Source organism: Excalfactoria chinensis, chromosome 1 (genome assembly GCF_039878825.1).
Source record: "Excalfactoria chinensis isolate bCotChi1 chromosome 1, bCotChi1.hap2, whole genome shotgun sequence".
NCBI lineage: Eukaryota > Metazoa > Chordata > Aves > Galliformes > Phasianidae > Excalfactoria > Excalfactoria chinensis.
This window is the reverse complement of record NC_092825.1, coordinates 22,997,435-23,020,338: the sequence shown is the minus strand read 5'-3', so window position 1 is coordinate 23,020,338 and position 22,904 is coordinate 22,997,435. Positions and strand designations below refer to the sequence as shown.

Here is a 22,904-nt window from a genome sequence, read left to right as displayed (position 1 = left end):
TGGCATAGCAGAGCAGTACAGGGTCATAACATTTATCTCTGTGATCTTTTACCTTGTTTGTTGACGGCTCTCTGGGACAAGACACTTTCTTTGCAGACTCATATACGATTCTGTCTTATTTGCTCCTTCTGCATCTTACCATGGCTGTTAATTTTTGATTCTATTTCCGCTTGTATGTAACAGACACCAAGCCAGTGACTCCTGATTCCTGTCAGGGTTTTAACACAACAGCAGTTCTACAAATGTAGCTTACCATACAGAGCAGAATCTGTCACCTGAAACTGACACAGTAATGAATTCTTGTTAAAAGTTAAGCAGTGTCTGGAGGTTTATGCAGACAGTTTTAAGGACAACGACCTTTCCTGGAATATGAAGTGTTAGGGGGCTTGTGACTGTGCAGAGCTGATTTCTCCGCGTGGATTTCTTTAGGCAAGTACAATTTTGGACAAGTTGTGTACAGCACAGAAACAGGTCAGCAGAATTCTTGACTCTTGTTTTGTTTGTTGTTGTTTTCTTCATTAAGGAATTACAGACATAAAGCTCAGCACTCAGGAATCAAAATCTTTCACAGTGAATGTGGCAAGGCTATATCTTATGTTAAATTCTTTGTTTAATTATGAGCTGATGAAACTATTCATTTTATTGAAAGCCTGAAGAGGAAAAACTCTCTGCTAGAGCTGCTGATGTTCTTTTCAGACCCCGCACACGGAAATTAATGGGAGCTTTGCCATTGGTTTTAATGGGGACAGGATGTTGTGCCGTATTGGCATCAACGCAATCAAGTTGTGTGCCCTTTTGAACTTCTCTTTCCTTTCAACTCTTCTCTTGTCAAATCCCCAAGACACTTTCACAGCACCTTTCTTGGAGTGTTTTAAACTCCATTTACATCCCTGCTGTTTGTGCAGTTGTAATTGCAGACAGCGTCACATCTTTGCTCTCATTAGGTCTAGTATTCTTTTTCTGTCTATCTCTTTGCCTTCATGCACCCTAGGTAATGATGTTATTGAAGGGTGGACAGTTGCACTCTGGCCCCCTAGAGTACCATGCTTCTCGCTAACACAGTGTTATGTTAGGCACGTTGAGTTAGTTCACTTAATGTATTTGCTCCCCCACTGGCCTAAACAGCTTCCACGTTTCACCTCATCAGCAGACGTTTTGTAATGTAAAGGAAAGATGGCCTGGCAATGAAACAAAAATCTTTCTTTTTAACAAGATGTTGGCTAACAAACGGTGAAATTATACACTTTTCTGTGAGGATCATTTAGATCCTACTTACATTTTTGTCTTACAGTCATTACCGTGAAATTTGTATTTCTATTCAGGCAAAGTTGCTGCTAACATTAACTTAGAAACGATTTTAGTATCATGTTCCCAAAGATTCTGATGAGGATTTCCTGGAGTACTTACATATAGATCATGTGAGTGCATAGGGCAAGAAGGGATATGAAGGTCCCAAGGAACTTCTTGGGCATGGGCCAAAGCAGAGATGTGCATTATTGTATTCAAATTCAGAGTGATTGAGCATGTGGGGAATAATATGTAATGCAAAACTGCTCATTGTGGAAGGGCAACCATACCAGGTCAAGTCAGGGATCCATCTAGATAGTATCCCCTGTCATACTCCATTTCTCTTCAGAACTTTGATCTTTTAATTAACATTTTTGTGAGTGCTTTTGAATTTATCAGTAGCTTGTGATGGATGCAGAGTGAACAGCAAGGACAGATGCAAAAAAACTCTTGAACTGGATTTTCTGTTGGACGCACAATTCCAGTTCCTTTTTCAGGCAGGTCATTCAATTTATATACCCACATTCATACGTGGAGGTAATTTTGAGGTTGCAATAGGAAAAATGAATAACATCTAGTTCTTCTTTCACTTGTATATTGACTGGATAATAATATATTTAGAAAATAAACTGGTAAAAATCCACTGTAAACTGGTGGATTCTTTTTTTCTATTGCAGATAGCAAACAATTTGGCTTGTTGCCAGCCATTATTCTGCCCTTAGACAGTAAATCACCTTTTCTTTGCAGCAAGCTAGACGTGTAGTCTTTATAGTCACAACAAACACAGTAGCAGAGCATGGCATTTTCACTAGAAAAAGAGTAAATACAAATATAAATCTTGCTATTTTAAGCTTATATATATTAAAGCTTATCTTGGAATCTCTGAGAATATGAAAACACTGCATTGTCCTTGAGAGGTGACTGTTGTGTATTTAGTGACTTTTGTGGAGTTTTGGTTTTCCACTGCTGGATGCATATGGTCTAAGCACAGCTGCCTTGGGTCATGTGTGTTTTAATAAACACTCCTCTCCTTTGCCTACTAATAACACAGAAGTCTTTGTCAAAGCAGCCTCCAGGTTTACAGCATTCGTGTTGGAAGCATAGCACAGGTATTCTATTTGAGATGTTTAATTTCTTCTCTTTTGTGAAAACAGTGAGTGATGCATATCAGTGGTATTCGGTGATATTCAGAAGAGTTTACAGTTCATACTATATGAATGTTTGGGTTTGTTTTACTGTGGATGACCAAGAAGAGAATGGAAAGTCAGAGAGGATTTTCCCAGTCTATTTATCTCTGTAAAACATTAATTTTAGCTTAATTCCACATGTTCACTTCTCTATCTCTATATGGTGACCTGTGTTTTTGAGATCAAAGGCAAAATAAATTGTGACAGAACTTAGCACATCCATACCAAAGATAATTTGATGGTTTCTTCTTACTTTTGAAGCATTGCTTTCCATTGAGAGTGAACATAGACATGAAAAAGAAGAATGAGGAAACATATGGACAAAGTCTTTACCTTGAATGTAGAAGTGAAACAAAGGAGCGCAAGTGTAATTCAAACCCTTTGGAAGTTCATTCAGAAGAAGTAAACTGTTAAACCACAGCACATGGTTGATTTTTGCAGATCATGGGGAAGGAAAGGAGATGAAGAGGAAAAGATGGAAAAGGATGAGGTTGGAGGGACCAAAGTACAAGAACAATCAGGGCATGAAGAAATGAAAATGTAACTCAGCTGTGAGATAACAACAGTGAGGTTTAATTACAACAGAAAAGGAGGCTGTGGATAAATGTAATGGCAGAGTATTGTGGCAGATCAGCTGGATGCCTCATAGTTCAGCAGCATGATTATGCCTTCTTTTTTGTCTCCTGTTCTGATACTCTACCACGTTACTCATCCCAGCATGGGAAGTGTTTGGGCTGGCAGGACAGCAGTTCCTGGTTTCTCCCTGGGGCTTCTATCAAACTTACCTCCCCCACCATTTTTGCCCTGTCATCCTGCTCCTGTTACAGCCCTGGTTACAAGAGTCTAGAACTGTTGAGCAGGATGATCCCAGTTGATACTTTTGTTGTTATTTCTATTTACCATGTGTTTTAACTGTATTCTCACTGTGTTGTTATCTTAATGTTTATTTCTGGACCTACAAGTCCTCCTGTGTCCTATAGAGTGAGAACTGTTCCGCAGTGGCTATAACAGAGATCCAGCTGGCAAAGCTGAATTTGGTTGTACTATGTGATGAATTTATAATAAATCTGTGAAGAGTAAATCTGGAGGCTAATACCTCAGTTGTCATTTTTTGTAGAAGACAACCAGCAATATTTAAAAGGTCAGTTTTGGTGGATCTGCAGGAGCATCACAGAGAGCAGTGAGCTGTCTGTCCTTGTGCAGGATGTTACTGAGGTTTGCTCAAAAACTAACCTCTATGTGTGAATCTCAGTTGGTTGGCTTTGAAATTACAATGTCTCAATTTGAGAAAAAAAATAAAAGAAAAAAAAAAGGTAAAAATCTGCTAAACAAAATTCTTTTTGTTTTGTTTTGTTTCAGGAGGTCACCAAATCTGTGCAGCCCCTTCTGCTGGGAAGAATAATAGCTTCCTATGATCCAGACAACTCTTCTGAGAGATCCATAGCCTACTACCTGGGCATTGGCCTGTGCCTTCTCTTCCTTGTGAGAACACTGCTCATCCACCCTTCTATATTTGGACTTCATCATATAGGGATGCAAATAAGAATAGCTTTGTTTAGCTTGATTTATAAGAAGGTAACTGTTTCATTTACACTTAAAAGCAAACTTTGGTCCATACCCTAGGTAGTTTTTAGGCCAATTTATTTAAAGGTTGATAGTTTTGTTACACAAAATACTCAAAAGATGAATGTGATTAACATTAGCTTCTGACAGCTGTCTGTTTCCTGTGTCTAAAGCTTACAGCTGCTTTGACTCAAGCCAGCCCCTGTGTGAGTTCGGATGGGCTGGATGTGTGGTGAGAGGTCTTAATTGTACCACTCTGCTTCTGGATTGCTCATCTGTTGCAAAGGAAATGTGTGCTGGTGGCTGAGGAATATTTTCAAAAGAGAATTATCAATGAAGTTTTAGACAATGAATATAACATAGAAGGGACTGAGTTTGAATGCTACTCTATGTGAGGTCTCTATTTCATGAAGAATCAACGGACATTGATACATTCCATGTTCACAAACCCAAAGATTTCAGAACACGTTTGATTTCACCAGTACCAAAAACATCTAATATAAGCAAATCTGTTATTTGTTCTAGAATAAAGCTCATTGTGAAAACATCTTTCACAAGCAGTTGTCTAGATAGGCACAGTAGGAGATTTTTGAGGGTGTGCGGCAACACACAGCGTGCGTACTTAATTATAACTTGTATTTGCATATATGTCTGTATACATAAAATATGCAACAGAAAGCAAAGGCTAAGTCAATAAATCAATATTTGAAAAGCAGTTTAATTGCTAAGTTGAATTCAAGTGACATAAATAACAAATTTAATGAGACTTTTTTAATATCGTGAAGCTGATAGGTGAGTTGTTAGTTTTACTACTGTATAACTGCCTGTTATTTTTATTTGTATTTATTTGGTATCATAGGATTATCTACATGGCCATTTTCCTGTGGTTTTGTTTTCTTTTACAGACCTTAAAACTGTCAAGCAAAGTTCTAGATAAAATAAGTACTGGACAATTGGTCAGCCTTCTTTCCAACAATCTGAACAAATTCGATGAGGTATGTTACTGTTTCATGCACTTGTTAATTCATCAAATACAAATGCGATCTTTCAAGCTGCTTGTGAAAAACATTAAGGAAGAAACAAGGATAAACAACAGACTGCACTGTCAACGTTAAATGAAGTCTATCTTACGATTATATTTTGGCATCTGGTAACAGAAATGCTCGTTCTTATACATATATCTTCGTTTTCCTCCTATGCTGCTGAGTGAAGGAAACCTAAAAACTAGGCATAACATAAAAACATTCTTGTTCAGTTCAGTGAGAATCCACCAGAAAACCTTTGGGTTACACAATTGGTGTCACAGCAGCCAGAACTTGCTCATCCAGTCCTTCAGTCATTTTTCCCTGAACACCGTATCTTTCTAATAAGGTAAACCAGTATGGTTTTCATGCCGTTAAACAAACAATGATGTTCAGCATCCTGTTATTATTATTACCCACCCTCCTTAAAAATCTAATTAAGTTTTGATGTAAGACCTTGTTAGGAATCATTTCCAAGACATCCTTTTTAGACAATACATAGTCACAGAATAGTTGAGGTTGGAAGGGACCTCTGGGAGCCATCTGGCTGAACCTCCCTCTTTAGGCAGAGCTACCAGAGCAGGCTGCCAGTTATCATGTCCTGGCTTCTTTTGGATGTTTTCAAGGAGGGAGAATCCACAGCCTCTTTGGGCAGCCTGTGCCATTGCTCAGTCAATACCTCCAATATTTCCAAAGTAAAAGCTTTTATTAAAGGCATGGAGGTAGATCCCTGGTAATGGCTTGGAGATTTGAAACTCCGTGAGCTGTTGTTCAGACTGTTTGTCAGTTGCTCTGTTGGTAGCACGAGGTTTTCATCCATTGAAAGAAACAGGAAACTTGACATCAGAGGGACTCTACAGTTCCAACCACGTGCCTTTGGTATATCCACCTTAAGCATTATTTTACTATGTAGAGGAATGTGAGTTATCACTAGCAAGCTGGGACAAGTGCTCAAGCAGTGCATCAGTGTAGTTATTACACAGAGCCCTGAGAAGGCTCTGTATCTCAGCCTGACAGCAGTGTTCAGTACAAAATCTGAAGGAACATGGCTGGAGTGGGCAGCAGCCTCCTTTGAATTTGTTGCACACATACAAGTCATTTCTTCACTAAAGTAATAATGGCCTTCTGTGTCAGATGAAATCACTAAGGAAAATCTTTTGTGTACTTTTCTCATCTTGTAGTGATTGAAAATGCTTGTGTCAATGGCAAATTCTGTTTACTTTTACAGAGCTGTGATTTTTTCCCTCACGTGCATACACAGCAAAGAGATGATCGTGTACTAAACTTTGCCTTACAAAAATCAAAGATTAGATGTGGAATGAATATGTATTGCTGCGCTGTCATCCTTATTAAGACCCAGAATGCTATGTGCTCTTAATCACAAGTCCTTCTTTATGAACTTGTTTTACTACTGGAAATATTTGTACCATCCCTCATTGCATTTTTCAATGTCACTTTAATGACTTATTCATTTTCATGTAGCTTTCAGAGCAATCTGTAATTTTCATTATTATTTTCTGCTGTGGTTTTCTGCAGGGTCTTGCTCTGGCTCACTTTGTGTGGATTGCACCTTTACAAGTGGCACTGCTGATGGGACTGCTCTGGGATATGCTACAAGCTTCTGCATTTGCTGGACTTGCTTTTCTAATAGTTATGGCCTTTTTCCAAGCCTGGCTGGGACAAATGATGATGAAATACAGGTGATGAGACTGTTTTAAAGGATTTTAATGTATTTTCCCAAAGAACATTGTTTTAAGAGGTTTATAGCACTTTACTTGGGATTTCTGGTTATGACACTGTTACAAAACTAGCATCCAAAGAATGTTGGATGTGTCAGAAAAGTAGGGATAAGTCTTTACTTCTTGAGCAGCAGCTATCTAATCTTAAATAACGGTAATGTCTAACACGCAGTAAATAGTGATAATACTTTATAATGATAATACTTTATTCAGCCTGGAGAAAAGAATGCAGCCTTCTGAAAGAATGCAGGGTAACCTCATTGCAGCCTTTCAGTACCTGAAGGGTACCTATAAACAGGAGGGGAGTAAACTCTTTGAAATGGCCAATAATAGTAGGACAAGGGGAAATGGTTTTAAGTTGAAAGAGGGAAGATTTAGGTTGGATGTTAGGAGGAAGTTCTTTACTAGGAGAGTGGTGAGGTCCTGGAACAGGCAGCCTAGGGACATTGTGGATGCCCCGTCCTTGGAGGTGTTCAAGGCCAGGTTGGATGGTGCCCTGGACAGCCTTATCTAGTAAACATGGAAGTTTGGTGGCCCTGCCAGGCAGGGGCATTGGAGCTTCATGATCCTTGAGGTCCCTTCCAACCCGGGCCATTCTGTGATTCTGTGATTTATAGTATTGTTGGTAGTGAGTTGATGTATATTAAAAATGAGTATATAGGAAAACTGATGTCATAAGTTATAATGGGATATAAACTGACTATAGGGGATGAAATAGATGAAAATTAACCTACTGTCTTTTTACTTTGTAGAGATAAGAGGGCAGGAAAGATCAACGAGAGACTTGTAATCACCTCAGAAATAATTGAAAATATACAGTCAGTTAAAGCCTATTGCTGGGAAGATGCAATGGAAAAAATGATTGAAAGCCTCCGTGAGTAAGTGGTTTTATTTGTTAGTCACGTTTCTTACGTGTTCAGAAAAACATGTTAAGTGACTGTGAACATCATCTGTAGACTTGCTAGTAAGAAGTAAAGCACACAACTGTTAATCCTCCACAAACGAAGCATGCATTCCCACACTACCGCTTGCTTTTTCCCAATTTGTCAAATTCACAATAGAGGAGATTTCTTTTTTTTTCTGTTTTAAGTTTGCTTCCTCGTTTGCTATAATGGTATTTCAGTGGTTAGCTTGTACAGGTAAAACAATTGTGGCATCTGTGTTTGTTTCTGGCCAGCCCTATCCTCACCTTACACTAAAAAGCCCTTTTGTAATGGTTACTTAAGGCTTTATAGACTTTCCCATTTCATGCAGGAGGAAACAGTATGACACCTCTGCAGTAGTTTTCTGAGAAGCGCAGTAGAGCTACCTGTAGATGTGCCACACAATCTGTTTAAGCAGTACAGTATCACAGCTTCATGTATTCATTCTGTACAGTTACATCAACATTTATTGCCTGTGGAAAGTCTTGTGTGGTGCATTATCTTCTCTATTAACATTGGGATTGAACTGGAACTAGCAGAGCTGAAGCATAAAAGAGGTAAAAGAGCTAACCCAGTGGGCGGAGAGCTAGGAGGACCTCAGTGCTGACGGAGTCCTGGGGGAAGGGAGGAGAAGTGACATATTGATTGATAGGTGACGTTGTATGAAGCAGAGTGTTTGTAGTCCTTTAGGGAACGTTGGAATTCTGTTCCAGGTGTGTGATTGGTAAAATAAAAGAAAATAAAAGAAATGTAAGTATCGTATTATCATGTAAATAAAAGAGGTGAAACGATATTATTAAACAAACACCCTCTTCAGCTGGTTTGAATCTAGACCTGGAGATCCAGTTCTAGGATGGAACCAGGCTAGGATTCAGCCGGTGCCACTAGGACTGTGCATTACCTGTAGCAATTTTCAGACCACATTTTTAAGTAAATCCCAAAGAAATGAATTAGGTTCATATATACATACCTCAAAATAGTCAAGAAACCTGAGAAAAAAACAATTACCATTTCACATGTTATATTTACTGCAATACTTTAATGAAAATTTTGTTACTGTATTATGTGTGAATTTTTAAGAGACGTGAAAGAATTCTAAAAATGTTATAGGATCAATCTATCTTTCTTCTGCTGCTCTTGCACCAAAATGCTATATTTTCTGACTGATCCAAAAGGTCACTTGGCGGAGATATCACCAGAGCAGGCCAGCCTGGGAATGTCAGAATTTCAATTGAATTTTTCTTGCTGGGACAGCTCTGCGGGGCTTCACAATTAGTTGGTTTGTTAAGATGGTAGGAAATGAGACATTGTGAGTTAACCCGTGCCTGGATTTTAGCAACTGTGCATCATAACTCTGTTGTTACCAAACTGTTTCTGTGTGCTGGAAGTTTCTGGTGCAATCTAGTTTAATCAACTCTAATTTCATGAACTAGATATAAGTATGAGGTTTCTCTTCTACATCTGAGCTGCCCAGGCTGGCCATCCTGCAAGGATAAAACTGCTGGAGGCAATGACACTGTGACACTTCAAATATGGGCTGTCTCCTATGTGCCTCTGAAATCTGTAATAATAACTGTTTGTAAAAGGTGTCTGAATAAATGTACTGCATTTCTATGGGCCATAGAATATATTTGAAAAGTGAAAAAACACAGTGCCAAACTGTTACACCTGAACAACAGTGTAGTAGTGCAGAAAGTGAAGTTCAAGTCTTGGAGTGTCCATATTTTGTCAGCTGGCTGGTAATAAGAGTATACTGAGATTGGTTGCTGCATTGGTTCTCCTTTGTTGGAGTGATGTTGGTAAGCTTCAGCACTGGGGGTGGTTTTGGTGGCTTCTACTGGACATTTTCATCAGACTGACTAAGCATCAAACTCCAAAATATTTGTTATCCCCATTCATGGCTGTCAATGCAGTCTCATCCAAGCTCTGGAGATCCTTAAAAGGCTCTTTCTTTTTCCAGGACCACGATTACAGCTGTAGTGTTTATATGCATGCCTGACTACTCTCTTTAGGCCTATCTTGTGAAATGCAGACATAGCAAGAGGTGCTAGGCACCCTGAATCTAAACTAATGAGCTCAGTCTTTCTCTCAGGGTCTTCTAGAAACAGTTTGGCTTATGAAAGTGATAGGACACTGATGTATGTGGAAATCTCATACACATGCAGTGTAGAGCTGGAAGCAGGTCCCACACAACCCCAAAATCTTGGATTTACTTTGCATGCAGACAGTGTGTCAATACCAGAAGATAAGTAGACTGTGATGCTCAGCCTTATAACACCAACAATTACCATCATCAGTGCGACTGTGAACTACAAAACATCCTAGTGGTCTGAGCAGTCACCCAGCAAATGGGCACCTTGTTTAGGGTCTAGATCCATCTCTGGCTTTGAAAGCCTTTTATTTTTCATTGAAGCAGAGGTGCCTGTATTCAGGGAAAGCTGAGATGCTTTGTGCCTGGGAATGTGAAGTGAATGAAGTCGAAAGAAAGCTTTAGCACTTTTTATTTAAGAGCTCTCTGTAAGATGCATAAATGTTGTAGAGGAAGCTACGAGTAATCATTCATTAGTTGCATTCTTGACCACCCATGCTCCATTAACTGAGATCAGCAGGAAAGACTGAGAACTGTCTGCCTTCCACCTCTTCCAGTTGAGACCAGCTGACACCTCATTTCTTGGATGAGGATGTTAGTAGGATGGTCTGCAAAAGGGGATGACACTATAAGTGAATTGTAGATTGTTCTTGGAGTTTTTCTGGCTGTATCTAGGAAATTTGACATTCAGGAGTGTCTGATTTCCCGGGGGATTATGTATCTAGATGTCCAGATGAGAAGATGGTGACTTTTCTGGAAGCATCAGATGCTTCTGGAGGGTTGTATCAGGAACTGTAATGGCTTGTGGCTTATGAGGTACCTAAATCATGACATAGATCATTATCACTTTGTCTAACGACTCTAAAGATCGGTGCCCAAGTATGGCTGCAGTTATTTTTTAAATGTAAATTGGGTTTGAATCTCACTTTTTAATTGCATTCCTGAAACAAAACAAAACAAAAATGAATGAGCCTCTAGGTCAATTGTTTTACCAGCAGTTCTATCCAAGATTTGTAAACTGTGAAATCAGACACTAATGATTTGTTTACTTACTTATTTATTTTTTAACAGAACTGAACTGAAGCTAACCCGAAAAGCTGCTTACGTGAGATATTTCAACAGCTCAGCCTTCTTCTTCTCAGGGTTTTTTGTGGTGTTTTTAGCTGTGGTTCCATATGCTGTGACTAAAGGAATTATTCTCCGAAAAATCTTCACCACAATTTCCTTTTGCATTGTTCTTCGAATGACAGTGACCAGGCAGTTTCCTGGGTCTGTGCAGACCTGGTATGATTCTATTGGAGCAATAAACAAAATACAGGTAGGGCACACACACTTCAACCTTCCCAAGTACGTAAGCTTATTCTTTATAGCATGTTATCTTGTCAGTTGATCAACAAAAACACATGGCATTTGTTCAGACTTTCCGAATATACTATATGTTGCTTTGATTGTACACCATGAAATGTCATTATAAATCCTGATGTTGTTATATGGTTCCCCAGGCAGCATAACTACAAGAGTCTTGCGCTACCTGCCAATTGCTTGTTTTGAAACAGAGGCATCTCAGCCTTTTTGTTCATTGCAGAATAGAGAACTTAATAAAACTATACTTTCTGGTACTTACTTAAGAGATGTTTTCCCTTCAGAAAAGGAAGTACAAAATTAGTATGTGTTTTACCTAGCACAGCTTCCAGTAGTTGCAATCACAGACCTGCTGTTTTTCTAGCTATTAGTGGCAAGAACAGCAGGAGATTGTACAGCTTATGCAAATGTGCATCTCATTCATTATGAGTAGTAAACATAATTAAGGTACTAATAATTATTGCCTACCTTACCTACCAAGATCAATTGCTCATGTACCAGCGTGAGAGGCTTATATGCAGAGTCAGCTCAGGGTAAACCTTAATGACCTCTGTTTTGTCTGTTGTTTTGTAATCTGTGCTCAGAGAAATAATTCTATTTTGAATCCAAATCTTAGGAATTAAAAAATAAATAAATAAATAAAAAATACCATTAATGTTTTTCATTAACATATAATTTTATTATTTTTCAGCATGGTAGAAATACCCAATATGCCCAATATACCCAGTATAGAAGTAAATACCCTTAAAAATATTGATCAGAAATCTGAACTGTAATAAAGAATAAAAAGATCTATTGGATTTTTCTGATATTTCTGATTTTTAACTGGGTAGAAATTTCAAGAATCTAGCCTTGAGCCTGCCTATCTGACATTCAGAAGGCTGCCTCATTGGATCCCAATTAACACAAAGCTTGTGTTGCCAGGCTCCCTAGGCATTAGTGCAAGCATCCTGTCTAATATTTCCTGGAATAGTGCTTCCAGTGCTTTTTCACAGAATTGGCAAGCCCAGTTGTCACACTACTTTGTTAGACACTTGTCTTTGGGGATATTAGCTATATGGCTCCTCTGGAATTCATAAATAATAATCTCTTTGTAATAGGTTTGCTACAGACCCCATATAAAGGCTTCACAGAATCCCCAAGCAGTGGTGCCCTTTGTTTGTCACAGGAAATATGCATACATAAATAAAATGAATAAGTGATACATACATTTCGGTGGTGTAATTTATTCTTCAGTTTGGAGGGTTTGACTGATATTTTCCCTTACCATCTCATCTTTGTTTTTCTGCTGTATTACCGAGGCAAGTCTACTTGGTCCCATGAGAGAAGATGTTACTTACAGACTGCATAGCCTTAATAGAATAAAGGGGTAGAAAAGTTAAATTTCATACATAATACAGACTTACTCATTTTTTCCTTATGTTATCACAAAAGATAACACAAGTAGGTTTGCTGATTTCTGTCATTTGAAATGACCTTACGTCAGTGCTGCACTAGCCAGTGTTATCTGCCTTCTGTGCCCACGGAGACATCATTTAACTTCATTTAAGCTTTCACTTTTGGAACAGTGTGTCAGCAGTGTGTAGCTGCTTAGTTTCATTGGTTAATAGTGTAACCCTTCAACATCCCTCTCCAGAAACAAAGCTTTATTTGGAAAGGATTAAGGCTGGCAACTAATGCTGCCCCTAACAAGTCCTGAAAGCAAAGGAAATACAATGTTTTGATATTCTTTCTAAACCAGAAGCAAATACATGCATGCTTATATTTCCCCTAACAGTGTAAGAATTGGTAGCTTCAAGAAACATTTCCTTCCAAATGTGAAATACGTTGTACAAGCTGCATTTATGCCTCGCACAAGGGCATGAGAATGCAGTAGCATGAGAATGCAGTAGCGCTATCAGAAATGTTAACAACTGGTGCTCTGCATTGGCAAGTCTGCACTGCTCTGTGGGACTGACCGTTGTCCTGTACCATTTCCTCTAATCTGCTTTCATTGTGTTTCTAGGATTTCTTGCTAAAAGAAGAATATAAGGCCCTGGAGTATAATCTAACAACAACTGGGGTTGAGGTGGACAAAGTAACAGCTTTCTGGGATGAGGTTTGTACTTTTACCCAATTAAATACAGACTATATATACATATATATGTATGTATATATATATGTCTACACACCAACATTTGACACATTGTTCTCTAATAAGAGCAGACCGCACACCTTCATTTTATCTGGCTTCAGCTATCTGCAGGCAAGGAATGTGACAGGTGATAAACACATAATATCAAATTATCCACTGTGGAGAAACATTGGAATAGCCATTTTAGTAAATGATAAGGCCAGTAACTTATTTCAGATTTAAACCATCCTGAAACAGAAATCAATCTCTGGCATGTATAAGATCAGAAGGCAGTGCAGTTAGAGGAATATTTTGCTTGTGTCAGCATATTTAGGGGCAAGTACAATGTGGATGCTAAAATAGATACAATTTTGAGAATAAATTAAAATTGAAATTTTAAGAATAAATTGGTTATGAATAAGAAAATAATGTCAGCAGAGTAAGTCCATAGGCTTTCATAAGTCATATATATTCATATATAGTATGATATACACGTCTGCATATGTTTGTTGTGTTCATTTTTTGTGTACGTACAAACACCAGTGTGTATGTTGCAGGGAATTGGAGAGCTCTTTGTAAAAGCAAAACAAGAAAACAACAACAGCAAAGCTCCTAGCAATGACAACAATCTCTTCTTCAGCAATTTTCCCCTTCATGCTTTGCCTGTTCTTCAGGATATAAATTTTAAGATTGAGAAAGGAGAGTTATTAGCTGTTTCAGGATCTACTGGATCAGGCAAGGTATTTCTCTTTCTGTTGCTTCAACAGCATTTTAAGGAATATTTTCGTGTTGTCTGTGTTATTTGTGGTATTGTGAATGGAATCGTGTTAATCTGTGCTCTCTGTAAAAGTAGCAGCTGCAGGAAGAATGTATGAATAAAATATATTTCAGTAAAATGATCCATACTTATTTTGAATTTTACTTTGTGGTTAATGTGAAGAGGAGTCTGCTGGATAGTTTTTGTACGTACAAGGATATAGGCTTAGTAGAGAAATACCAATTGAAATAATAAATCTGTTTTTCCATAGGAACTAAAAGGAAGTTTGCAGGAGTAATGCAGAATGTAACCTTAAGCTGGTGATCACGATGAACATCTCCCTGCTTGTTTTAAAAGTGAACTGGAGAACGTTACCTGAACACCCAGATTGCTCCGGGTGCCTGAAAGCAGGGCTTTTTCCTGCTTTGCTAACATTTTAAGGAAAAATTTGAAAATAAAGTGGTCAGTAATCTGACAAACATGACACTAATTAGCCAAGTAACTATGATGCATACTCTGGATACATATATATTTATATTCCTCATCATATAGGTTCCAGATCACTCAGTACCTAGCTTGAGCTCATGCTCTCGGTTCCAGGTGAAAGCCTGGAGGACAAGTTTGGGGAGGTGCTGTTCAAACAGGTGGAGTACTGAGAGAAGTTGTGGTTTAGATAAATCATCATCTTAGATCTGGAAAATGTTATAAATGCATTTTGTTTGCAGATAACAGTTCAAATTGACCTTGATACTATCATAGAACCATCGAATCACCAAGGTTGGAAATGACCTACAAGATCATCCAGTCCAACCATCCACCTATCACCAGTAGTTCTCACTAAACTGTGTACCTTATAAAATACACTGAACTGTAATACTCGTATTCACTTTAAGCTGTAAGGAATTAGATAAATTATTTGGTCTTCAGGGAGCCTTCTGAGAAGGCGTGAAAGAAAAAAAAAGTTAATTATGGATTTGTCAACTTTTCCCATTTTAACAAATTATTGATGAAAGTATTCTGACTTCATTTACTTTCACTGATCAGGACCCTTTTGGATGAGGAGGGTTCCCCTCTGGAGATTTTTAAAAGCCATCTGGACATTGTACTGAGCAGCTCTAGGTGTTCTTACTTGAGCAATCAGGTGTTGGGCCGCTTCCGGAGGTCTTGTCCAGTCTCAGCCATTCTGTGATTCTGTGTAAAGTGTTTGGTTTGTTGAAGTCAGTGGCAGAGGACCTATCAGTTTCAAAAGGGTCAAGGCTTCAATATTATTTTTCAGAAATGATACCAACACAAAAGACATGAGGTTGTCCTCAAACTGACATGCTGGTATGCATTTTACTGTGATAATTCTGAATTAACGGAAGAATTTTATTATATTGCTGAATTATTAATCTAAGATGGCTGTTGCTGAAGCTCATATTTGTAATACAAAGATGTCAGTTAGTTTAGGAGGTTGTTGATATATTCCATTTATTAAGCTGCTTAGGAAAATTCAGATCATGCTGTGCTGTAAGCAATTATACATATACAAGAAATTTGCATTTTTCCAGGCATTAAAGATGAAAAGATAAATATTATCTGAAAGGCAAATGTAACAGAAGATTTACACTTGTCCCTCCAACAAAAGAAGCCTCTCCTTTCCTTCCATCCTCTCAGTGTAGGGTTTCTTTCTTGTTGATAGTATTGCAAATTCCAGGAATTGTCAGGTCCATGGAACAGAGTGTGTATTTATTTCTTCTCTCTGTGCTATGAAGCCTGATGTCAGCTCTTTAAAACAGCTTCATTAGTAGACTATGACATAAGATATTGTAGATCAACATCCAGTGTACAGTGCAAGATCAGAAACTTCTTACTCAGCTTTTAGGAAAATTCAAGTTCTGGTACAATGGGAAGATGTCTCGTGATACTCCAGCTGCATGCTGTATAACTTCTCAAAGGATCTTTTTGCTTGAGAACATAAAATTGTGTCTTAGATAGATTTTTAGATCTTTGGCTGTTACGTCCCAGCTTTGTTGACTGTTTATTTGTGATAAGAACACCACTGGAATGCCTCTGTAACATATTTTTCCTTGTATTTCTCAACTCTGTTCTTTGATCAAGTAGCTAGTGATGTGTGACAAGGTTACTACAAGCTACTGATTAACTTTGAAATTATAACATGTTAGTGCTGAAATTGCAATCAATTCTTTTATGAAGGGAAATAGCAAATATGCATAGGTCATGTATTCACGTAAATGAGTTAACAGTTACAGACAAGACTTGAGATCACACTGAGCAGTTGGTGAGCAATTGCATCCACAGAGATATCACACTTTTCAAGGCAACACAGAAAAAGGGCTATAAACATCAGCAAGGTTGTAAACATGAACTGTGTTGTACAATGAACAAGCAAAATAGGCAGTGATGTTAAAAATCAAATAGCATTCACCATAGGTTCTAATACCTGACATCCATATGTCTCCTGTAGATCCTCACATTTTTACCTTGCTATCAGTTTACTTAAAAGTGCATGCTTTTGCAGCCACATGCCTTGTTTATAGGCTATCATACAGTTTTTCTTGTTCAGTGAATAAGTTTCTCTCTGTTCAGAGGCCTTTCAGAACTATATACATCATTGAAATCTTCAGTAATTGTGACTTGTACTAAATCGGTGAATGTAGGGACACTTTACAGAACAAAAGTATCATATTATTTTAAAGTGATTCCTACTTTGTTTAGCATTTCTTGTGGTCGTACAGATCTCTGATACATGAACCATTCATAATTTTTCAGACTTCACTTCTGATGTTGATATTGGGAGAACTGGAGCCTTCTCAGGGTAAAATTAAACACAGCGGAAGGATATCATTCTCTCCTCAAGTCTCTTGGATCATGCCTGGAACAATCAAAGAAAACATCATTTTTGGTGTATCCTATGATGAATACCGATACAAGAGTGTCATCCAAGCCTGCCAACTGGAAGAGGTCAGTCATCTAGAACTATTAAGACCTAACTGTAAAAAAAATAATACTAAATAAAAGTCAGGGAGTACAGTTTTACATAAACAAGAACTCATCCTGGCACTCAGATTTTGTAGAATTAAAAGTCAGCCTATTGCCAGCTCCTTCAGACATGTTCTGATTGTGCTGGTTCTGGGAGTTTACATAACAGAAGCTAAATCAGCTGGCTCAGGTGCTATAACGTTCCTGTGTTCTCAGTCTTCCTTGCTAGTTCAAAACCTGGTCAAATGTAATAATATGAAACAAATGATGTAAAAAGTATTGTTTCTACATTGTTTTTTTCACACATAGTATGTTATTTTTACATTATTTATTCATGGAAAATACTCTTTGTTACAATTTTTGGAAGTTATTCTGCTCACCTCCTTTTGAACCTCAAGAAATGTTCTGGGAATAATTAAATCTCTAGGCCAGAAACTTGAATTATTTAGAGGAAAATCTTGACTGAGGTTGTGCTTTTCTTTATGTGAATGCTGTAAGTTTTCACATTGGAAATTACTGTAGGGTCAATCTTTATGTGATGTGTAGTCTGTAATGAAGTCAGAATGCCCCTGTTCTTGTTTGATGTTACTAGAGGGTAATGTATGAAATGACACTTTTCATATTGCAGTATACTAAAGGACCCAACATTTTTTCCACGCTTATTGCTGTGCCATAAGATCAGGTGTTTTCTCAGCAGCATGTAGATGAAAACAATAAATATTTAACTGTGCTGAATAGGATCTTTCTTTAGGCTACATAGTGAAACATTTTCCTTTAGTGCCAGTCAAGCAAGAAAACAATAGCCACTCTGTTTAAAAATAAGATGAGGTTACAGCATTTTATCTGAGAGCAGGGTATAGTCAAGCGATAAAGTAATCTATTCTTACATGTTTATGGCCATTTCAGTCTGTGTTTGGATTGTGGTTTGCTGGAAATCTTCTTTGAAAGCTTCTGAAGACAGGAGAATTAGCAACTTCTCTTTCAGGCATTCTCAAGTGAGTAGTCCTTAACCCCAGACTTAAAAAGTTGTACTTAATGCCAAATCTCCAAGGGACAACTTGCAGCAGTTTGAAACTTTCCTTGTCCAAGGAGGCTTTCCAGCCCAGGCCCTGGCTAGAGCAGAAGGTTTTTAATGGTGGGTTTGTTTGGTGCTGGTAGGCCAGCTTGGTGTCTCCATGTTGGTGAGCTAGCTTGATGTTTTGTTGTTGGTGAGCGAGCTCAGTGTTTTGGCACTGGTATGATACCTTGGTGTTTTGTTTTGGTAGGATGGCTCAGTGTCTCAGTAGGTCGGAGTTCCTTTGTTCTCCAAGCAGGCTCAATCAAGCCAGCTTTGATCTATGTGGGTGCAGATCTGTGCTGAACGATATGCTTCACCTCTAGCAGGGCTCATTATTTGAGTCCAGGTTTGATATTTATGAGGATACTTTCTTCTGTACTGAAGCTGAATAAATTGGAATGGCCTGAAAAGAAGGCAGAATGGTCTGGACTTAAGCCAAATGCATTACCTTGCTACTATTATTATACTTGCTAGTCTCATTAGTGTTGAATTACAGATTATCAAGTGGGACTGAGTATAGCAAATTTAAGGATGGTTTTCAAATATTAATTCCTAGTTTATTCCCCATTGTGCACTTTTTAGGGTTTTCTTATGACAAGAAAAGTTAATGTTTTGTTGGTTTAGGGTTGTATTTTTGTTCTTTGGGAAGAAAGGATACCAGAGGATTTCTGCCTAAGGGAGCTCACTTTACTTTCTTCTCTACAATTTGTGTAGGTAGTTATGTAGTGCACCTGAGTGCAAGAGACTTTTGTTTATTTTGTCTCTTATATGGGTGCTTCAAGGCAGACCAAGGTTTGGTGATAAAAGAGAGTTTGTTTCCTTATTGCACATGTGCTGGAAATCAGTTAAAATACATCTTTCGACAGTGACTAATTGAAATTTTCCTTCAAGTTCCATGCTCACAAAAATAATGGTTTGGGGAAGACACTGCCATTTCCTTTGACCCAGTGACCAAGTGGACACAGAATCATATAATCATAGAATCTTTTGAGTAGAAAGGGATCCTTAAAGGTCATCTGCTCCAACTCCCCTCCAATGAACAGGGACATCTACAGCTAGATCAGGTACTCAGAGTCTGGTCTAGCCTGATCTTGAATGTCTCCAGGGATAGGGCATCCACCACCTCTCTGGGCAACCTGTTCCAGTGCGTCACTATAAAATTCCTTATATCCAATCTATATCTCCCCTCTTTTAGTTCTAAACTATTTCCCTTAGTTCTAAAACAGCAGACCCTGATAAAGAACCCATCCCCTTTGTTCTTATAGCTCTCCTTTTGTTACTGAAAGAACACTATCAGATCTCCCTGAAACCTTCTCTTCTTCAGATTGAACAGACCCAGCTCTCTCAGCTTGTCTCCACAGGGGAGGTGTGCCATCCGTTGGATTATTTCTGTGTCCTTCATCTGGATGGACTCTTAAAGGCCATATGACTCCTTGTCATAGTTTCAGGAAGATGTTTTATATATATATATATAAATAAATATATAAATAAATAAATATATTTATATATATATATATGTAATGCTGAAGAAGTATTCATTTTTAAATGTGTTTCTACAAGCCAGTAGTGTTTCCTTGTGGCTACAAAAACCAGTGGTATCAGAGTGTGTCAAAAAGAGTGTGGCCAGCAGATTGAGGGAGGTGATCCTCCCCCTCTGCTCTGCTCTGATGAGGCCACATCTGGAGTACTGTATACAGTTCTGGGCTATCCAGTTAAGGAAAGACTGTACAGCATAGCCTGCTTTATATGTGTAAAATATTTCAGAACTTGTTCATAATTACATTTCTTGATGTTACTGTTCCTTACAGGGAAAGTACGATGAAGAGACTGTAGTGTGTCTAGACTCACCCTTATTCATGCATGATGTTGAACTCCAATGCCAATGCACTTTAGTTACATGATACTTACTGTGAAACATCACAGTAAAAAGCATTCCACAGAAAGGGTAGAAGGGGAACTTGATCCTCTACCACTGCCTTCTTGTTTTATCTTTCCTCGGGAAGTAGGGAATATCTTAGCAAGTAAGCAGAGCAAATACATAACTTAACGGATCTTCTAAAACAAAGATAAAACTAGTCAGCACAAAGTAGTACTCCTCACTATTTATCAATTTTTTCAGTAGTCTTGTTGAAATGTACTGTTTGAATGGGTTTAATTCTGAGTGTGCAGATGTTACTGCATTTCTTACTTTTAACATCACTGTTGCTGTGCTATAATAGAGAAAAGCCAACACACGATCAAGGCTGAACAGAATCCTTCTTCTAAAGAAAGTCCCCATATGCAAGTTTAAAAGTAATTAAAAGTAAAATAAGATGAACAGGTGATACCTTGGCTTATAATACCTTTTTTTTTTTTTTTTTTTTTTTTTTTTTTTTTGACAAGGTGTTTTACCCTTTTTATCAAATATTTTTTATCACATTCATGATAAAAATCAATTAGAAGGTGAACTTCTTACTAGCACTTCAAGATAAAGACCAATTAAGCAAAAACAAATTCAGTGCTGGGAACATCCTGTGTGATTCACCGCTGTTATTCACATTGATGAATGGCAAAAAACACTAGGAGATGTGAACTAAATTGCTACTAAATATGAGGTAATTCCGCAGGTGCATATTCCATAGAGACTGAAGGATTCTGCTAATGTAACAGCAAGGATAAAGTGAACTTAAATAGGAATTTATAGGAATAGCCAATGGGTTTTCAGCATCTTTATTACTGATATAAAAAAAAAAATGTGGAAAGAACATGGCTTGATTCTTAAATTTTCAGTTTGAAAGATCCCCATTGATAGCCTACAATAAACAGGATCTGGGTTTTTCATTGGTTTTTATCACTTGTTAAGTTAAAAAGGTAAAGCCCCTTCAACAGTTGTAGCGGGAATCTTTAAGGCTACGTTCTGTGAGCTTTGAACAAAATCTTCCCAAGAGAATGAGTTTTTCAAGTCAGGACTGTAGAAACGGGCCCATTATAGTTATTCTGGTTAAAAAATAAACAAGGACTGTATCTCGTTTGAAGGGAGACAATACTTCATTTGTTTTAAAATCATAATTCTGTGACTTCTGGTTTTGCCTTCGTGAAAGGTAAGAGATATTTTTCCACCTAGCTATTTCATTCTGTCCTTCAGTGCTTTCCTCAGAGGCCATAAACCTGTAATAGCAAACTACCTGTAAGAAGCTGCCACTTTTAAAGTAAACACATGTTCTGATTTGACAGGCACCACCTGCTTGTGAATGTAATGTTTAACACTGCTTGCAAACAGAGAAAGCGTTTCCTTACAAAATCAAATCATATTACAGCATACAGAAAACATGTAGCCACGTTCTGTCCTTTTTGAGCTGTCTTCGCAGGGTGTGCATGCGATACATTTTCAGCTTAGATCATAAAAAAATTATTAGAGAAAGAGACAGTTAATATGCCAAGCCCTTGTTTGTGCTCCTGTTTGTTTGGCATCTCTTCAGAAAGGATGGCATCTCCCTCTTCATGACTGGCAATGTCAAGGATGCCCTTCTATCCTTACTAGCATCTCACTGTGCTTCCCCAGCCCCTTTTATTGGTGCTGACTGTTTGGGTTTTTTGTAGTTGTCTTATCAGTCTGCAATGAATATCACATCTGAAGCTGACTACAGGTGCACAATTAAACTAACTCTGTAGGAGCTGTGAGGCAGTTTGACAGCTTTTAGTCAGACAGCGTGTGAAATGCTTTGCACCCCGTTTTGTGCCCATTGTTCACAAGAGCTGCTGACACATTAGAAAGCGGAAGAGAGAAACAATAAGGATTCAACTCATGCACTGTGTGCTTTATAGTAATCAATTCTCTGCAAGAGGATATGAAGAGGAAGCTTGGTTACCTAATCATGTAGATGTTTGCAATGTGGGTGTTCATGAGAAAACAGGTTACCTAGGCTGCCTTCATAGATAGGGACAGATACAGGTATGCAAACGTGAAGTTCCTCTCATCCTAATGCAATCAACTAAAATAGCGTAACTGAATTCCCTGCATGTTTTCACTTGAGTTTTTAAAGAAAACAGGTAGCTTAGATGTCTTCATTATCAATAGCAGGTGGGATGAGTCCCACTCTTTAGTCCATACCTAAAACAGATTTCTGGAATCTGTCAAGCATTTAGCTACTAAGGAAAGACAGTACTTAGTTAAAAAATAAGAAGAGGGGAAGAAAATGCCAGAGGAGAAATAAAACACTTTACACATTAAAAACGGTGTTTTCTTAGCATGAAGACACATAAATCTACCAAATGATTTTGAGAACGAAGAATTTGTACGCGAAAAAAGTCTGTTCTGTTTCTGCCTCCAACCCCCTTTGTTGTTGTTGTTGTTGTTGTTTTTAAACAAGGCTATATTAATTATATACTGTGGAAAGAGTTATTACCTTAACCTGTCTCAGCATTATTCTTCTGTACAAATCCCAAAGTCATTATTAATTACCTTTATTGCTGAGGCAGGTGAATATGACTTACACACAAATAAAACTACAAACAAATATTAAATTGAATGCTTTCTCCTTCAGTGTGAGATTTGTTAGCTAATATTAGAAGATCTCACAAAAATAATTACCGTCTATGGGAACAGGGGTTAGGGAGAGAGTGTTAGTGTTCCTCTCTGAAAGTAATGCCTCCTATTTTATTACATTGACCCATGATGTCAGAGGTTGGTGGGATGGAAGTAAAGATGGAACTTTCCCACCAATATATCATTATGTGTCGCTGCCATGACTAATGGCAGCAGAGGGGCAGGCTGACAAAATGGTGTCTGATGCGGAAGTGCGGATGAAGCAGAGATGTGTCACAGAATTCCTCCGTGCAGAAAA

General features: G+C 38.0%; 1 protein-coding gene across 1 annotated transcript in view; it reads left to right on the top strand.

Moving 5' to 3' along the window:
* Positions 1-22,904, top strand: part of CFTR (CF transmembrane conductance regulator) — an 81,458-nt gene that overhangs the window by 13,915 nt on the left and 44,639 nt on the right. Inside the window, exons 4-11 of the mRNA XM_072352739.1 lie at positions 3,834-4,049; positions 4,943-5,032; positions 6,596-6,759; positions 7,551-7,676; positions 10,882-11,128; positions 13,178-13,270; positions 13,843-14,025; positions 16,815-17,006. Of these exons, the coding sequence (XP_072208840.1) occupies positions 3,834-4,049; positions 4,943-5,032; positions 6,596-6,759; positions 7,551-7,676; positions 10,882-11,128; positions 13,178-13,270; positions 13,843-14,025; positions 16,815-17,006 (1,311 nt within the window). The remainder of the gene's footprint in view (positions 1-3,833; positions 4,050-4,942; positions 5,033-6,595; positions 6,760-7,550; positions 7,677-10,881; positions 11,129-13,177; positions 13,271-13,842; positions 14,026-16,814; positions 17,007-22,904) is intronic.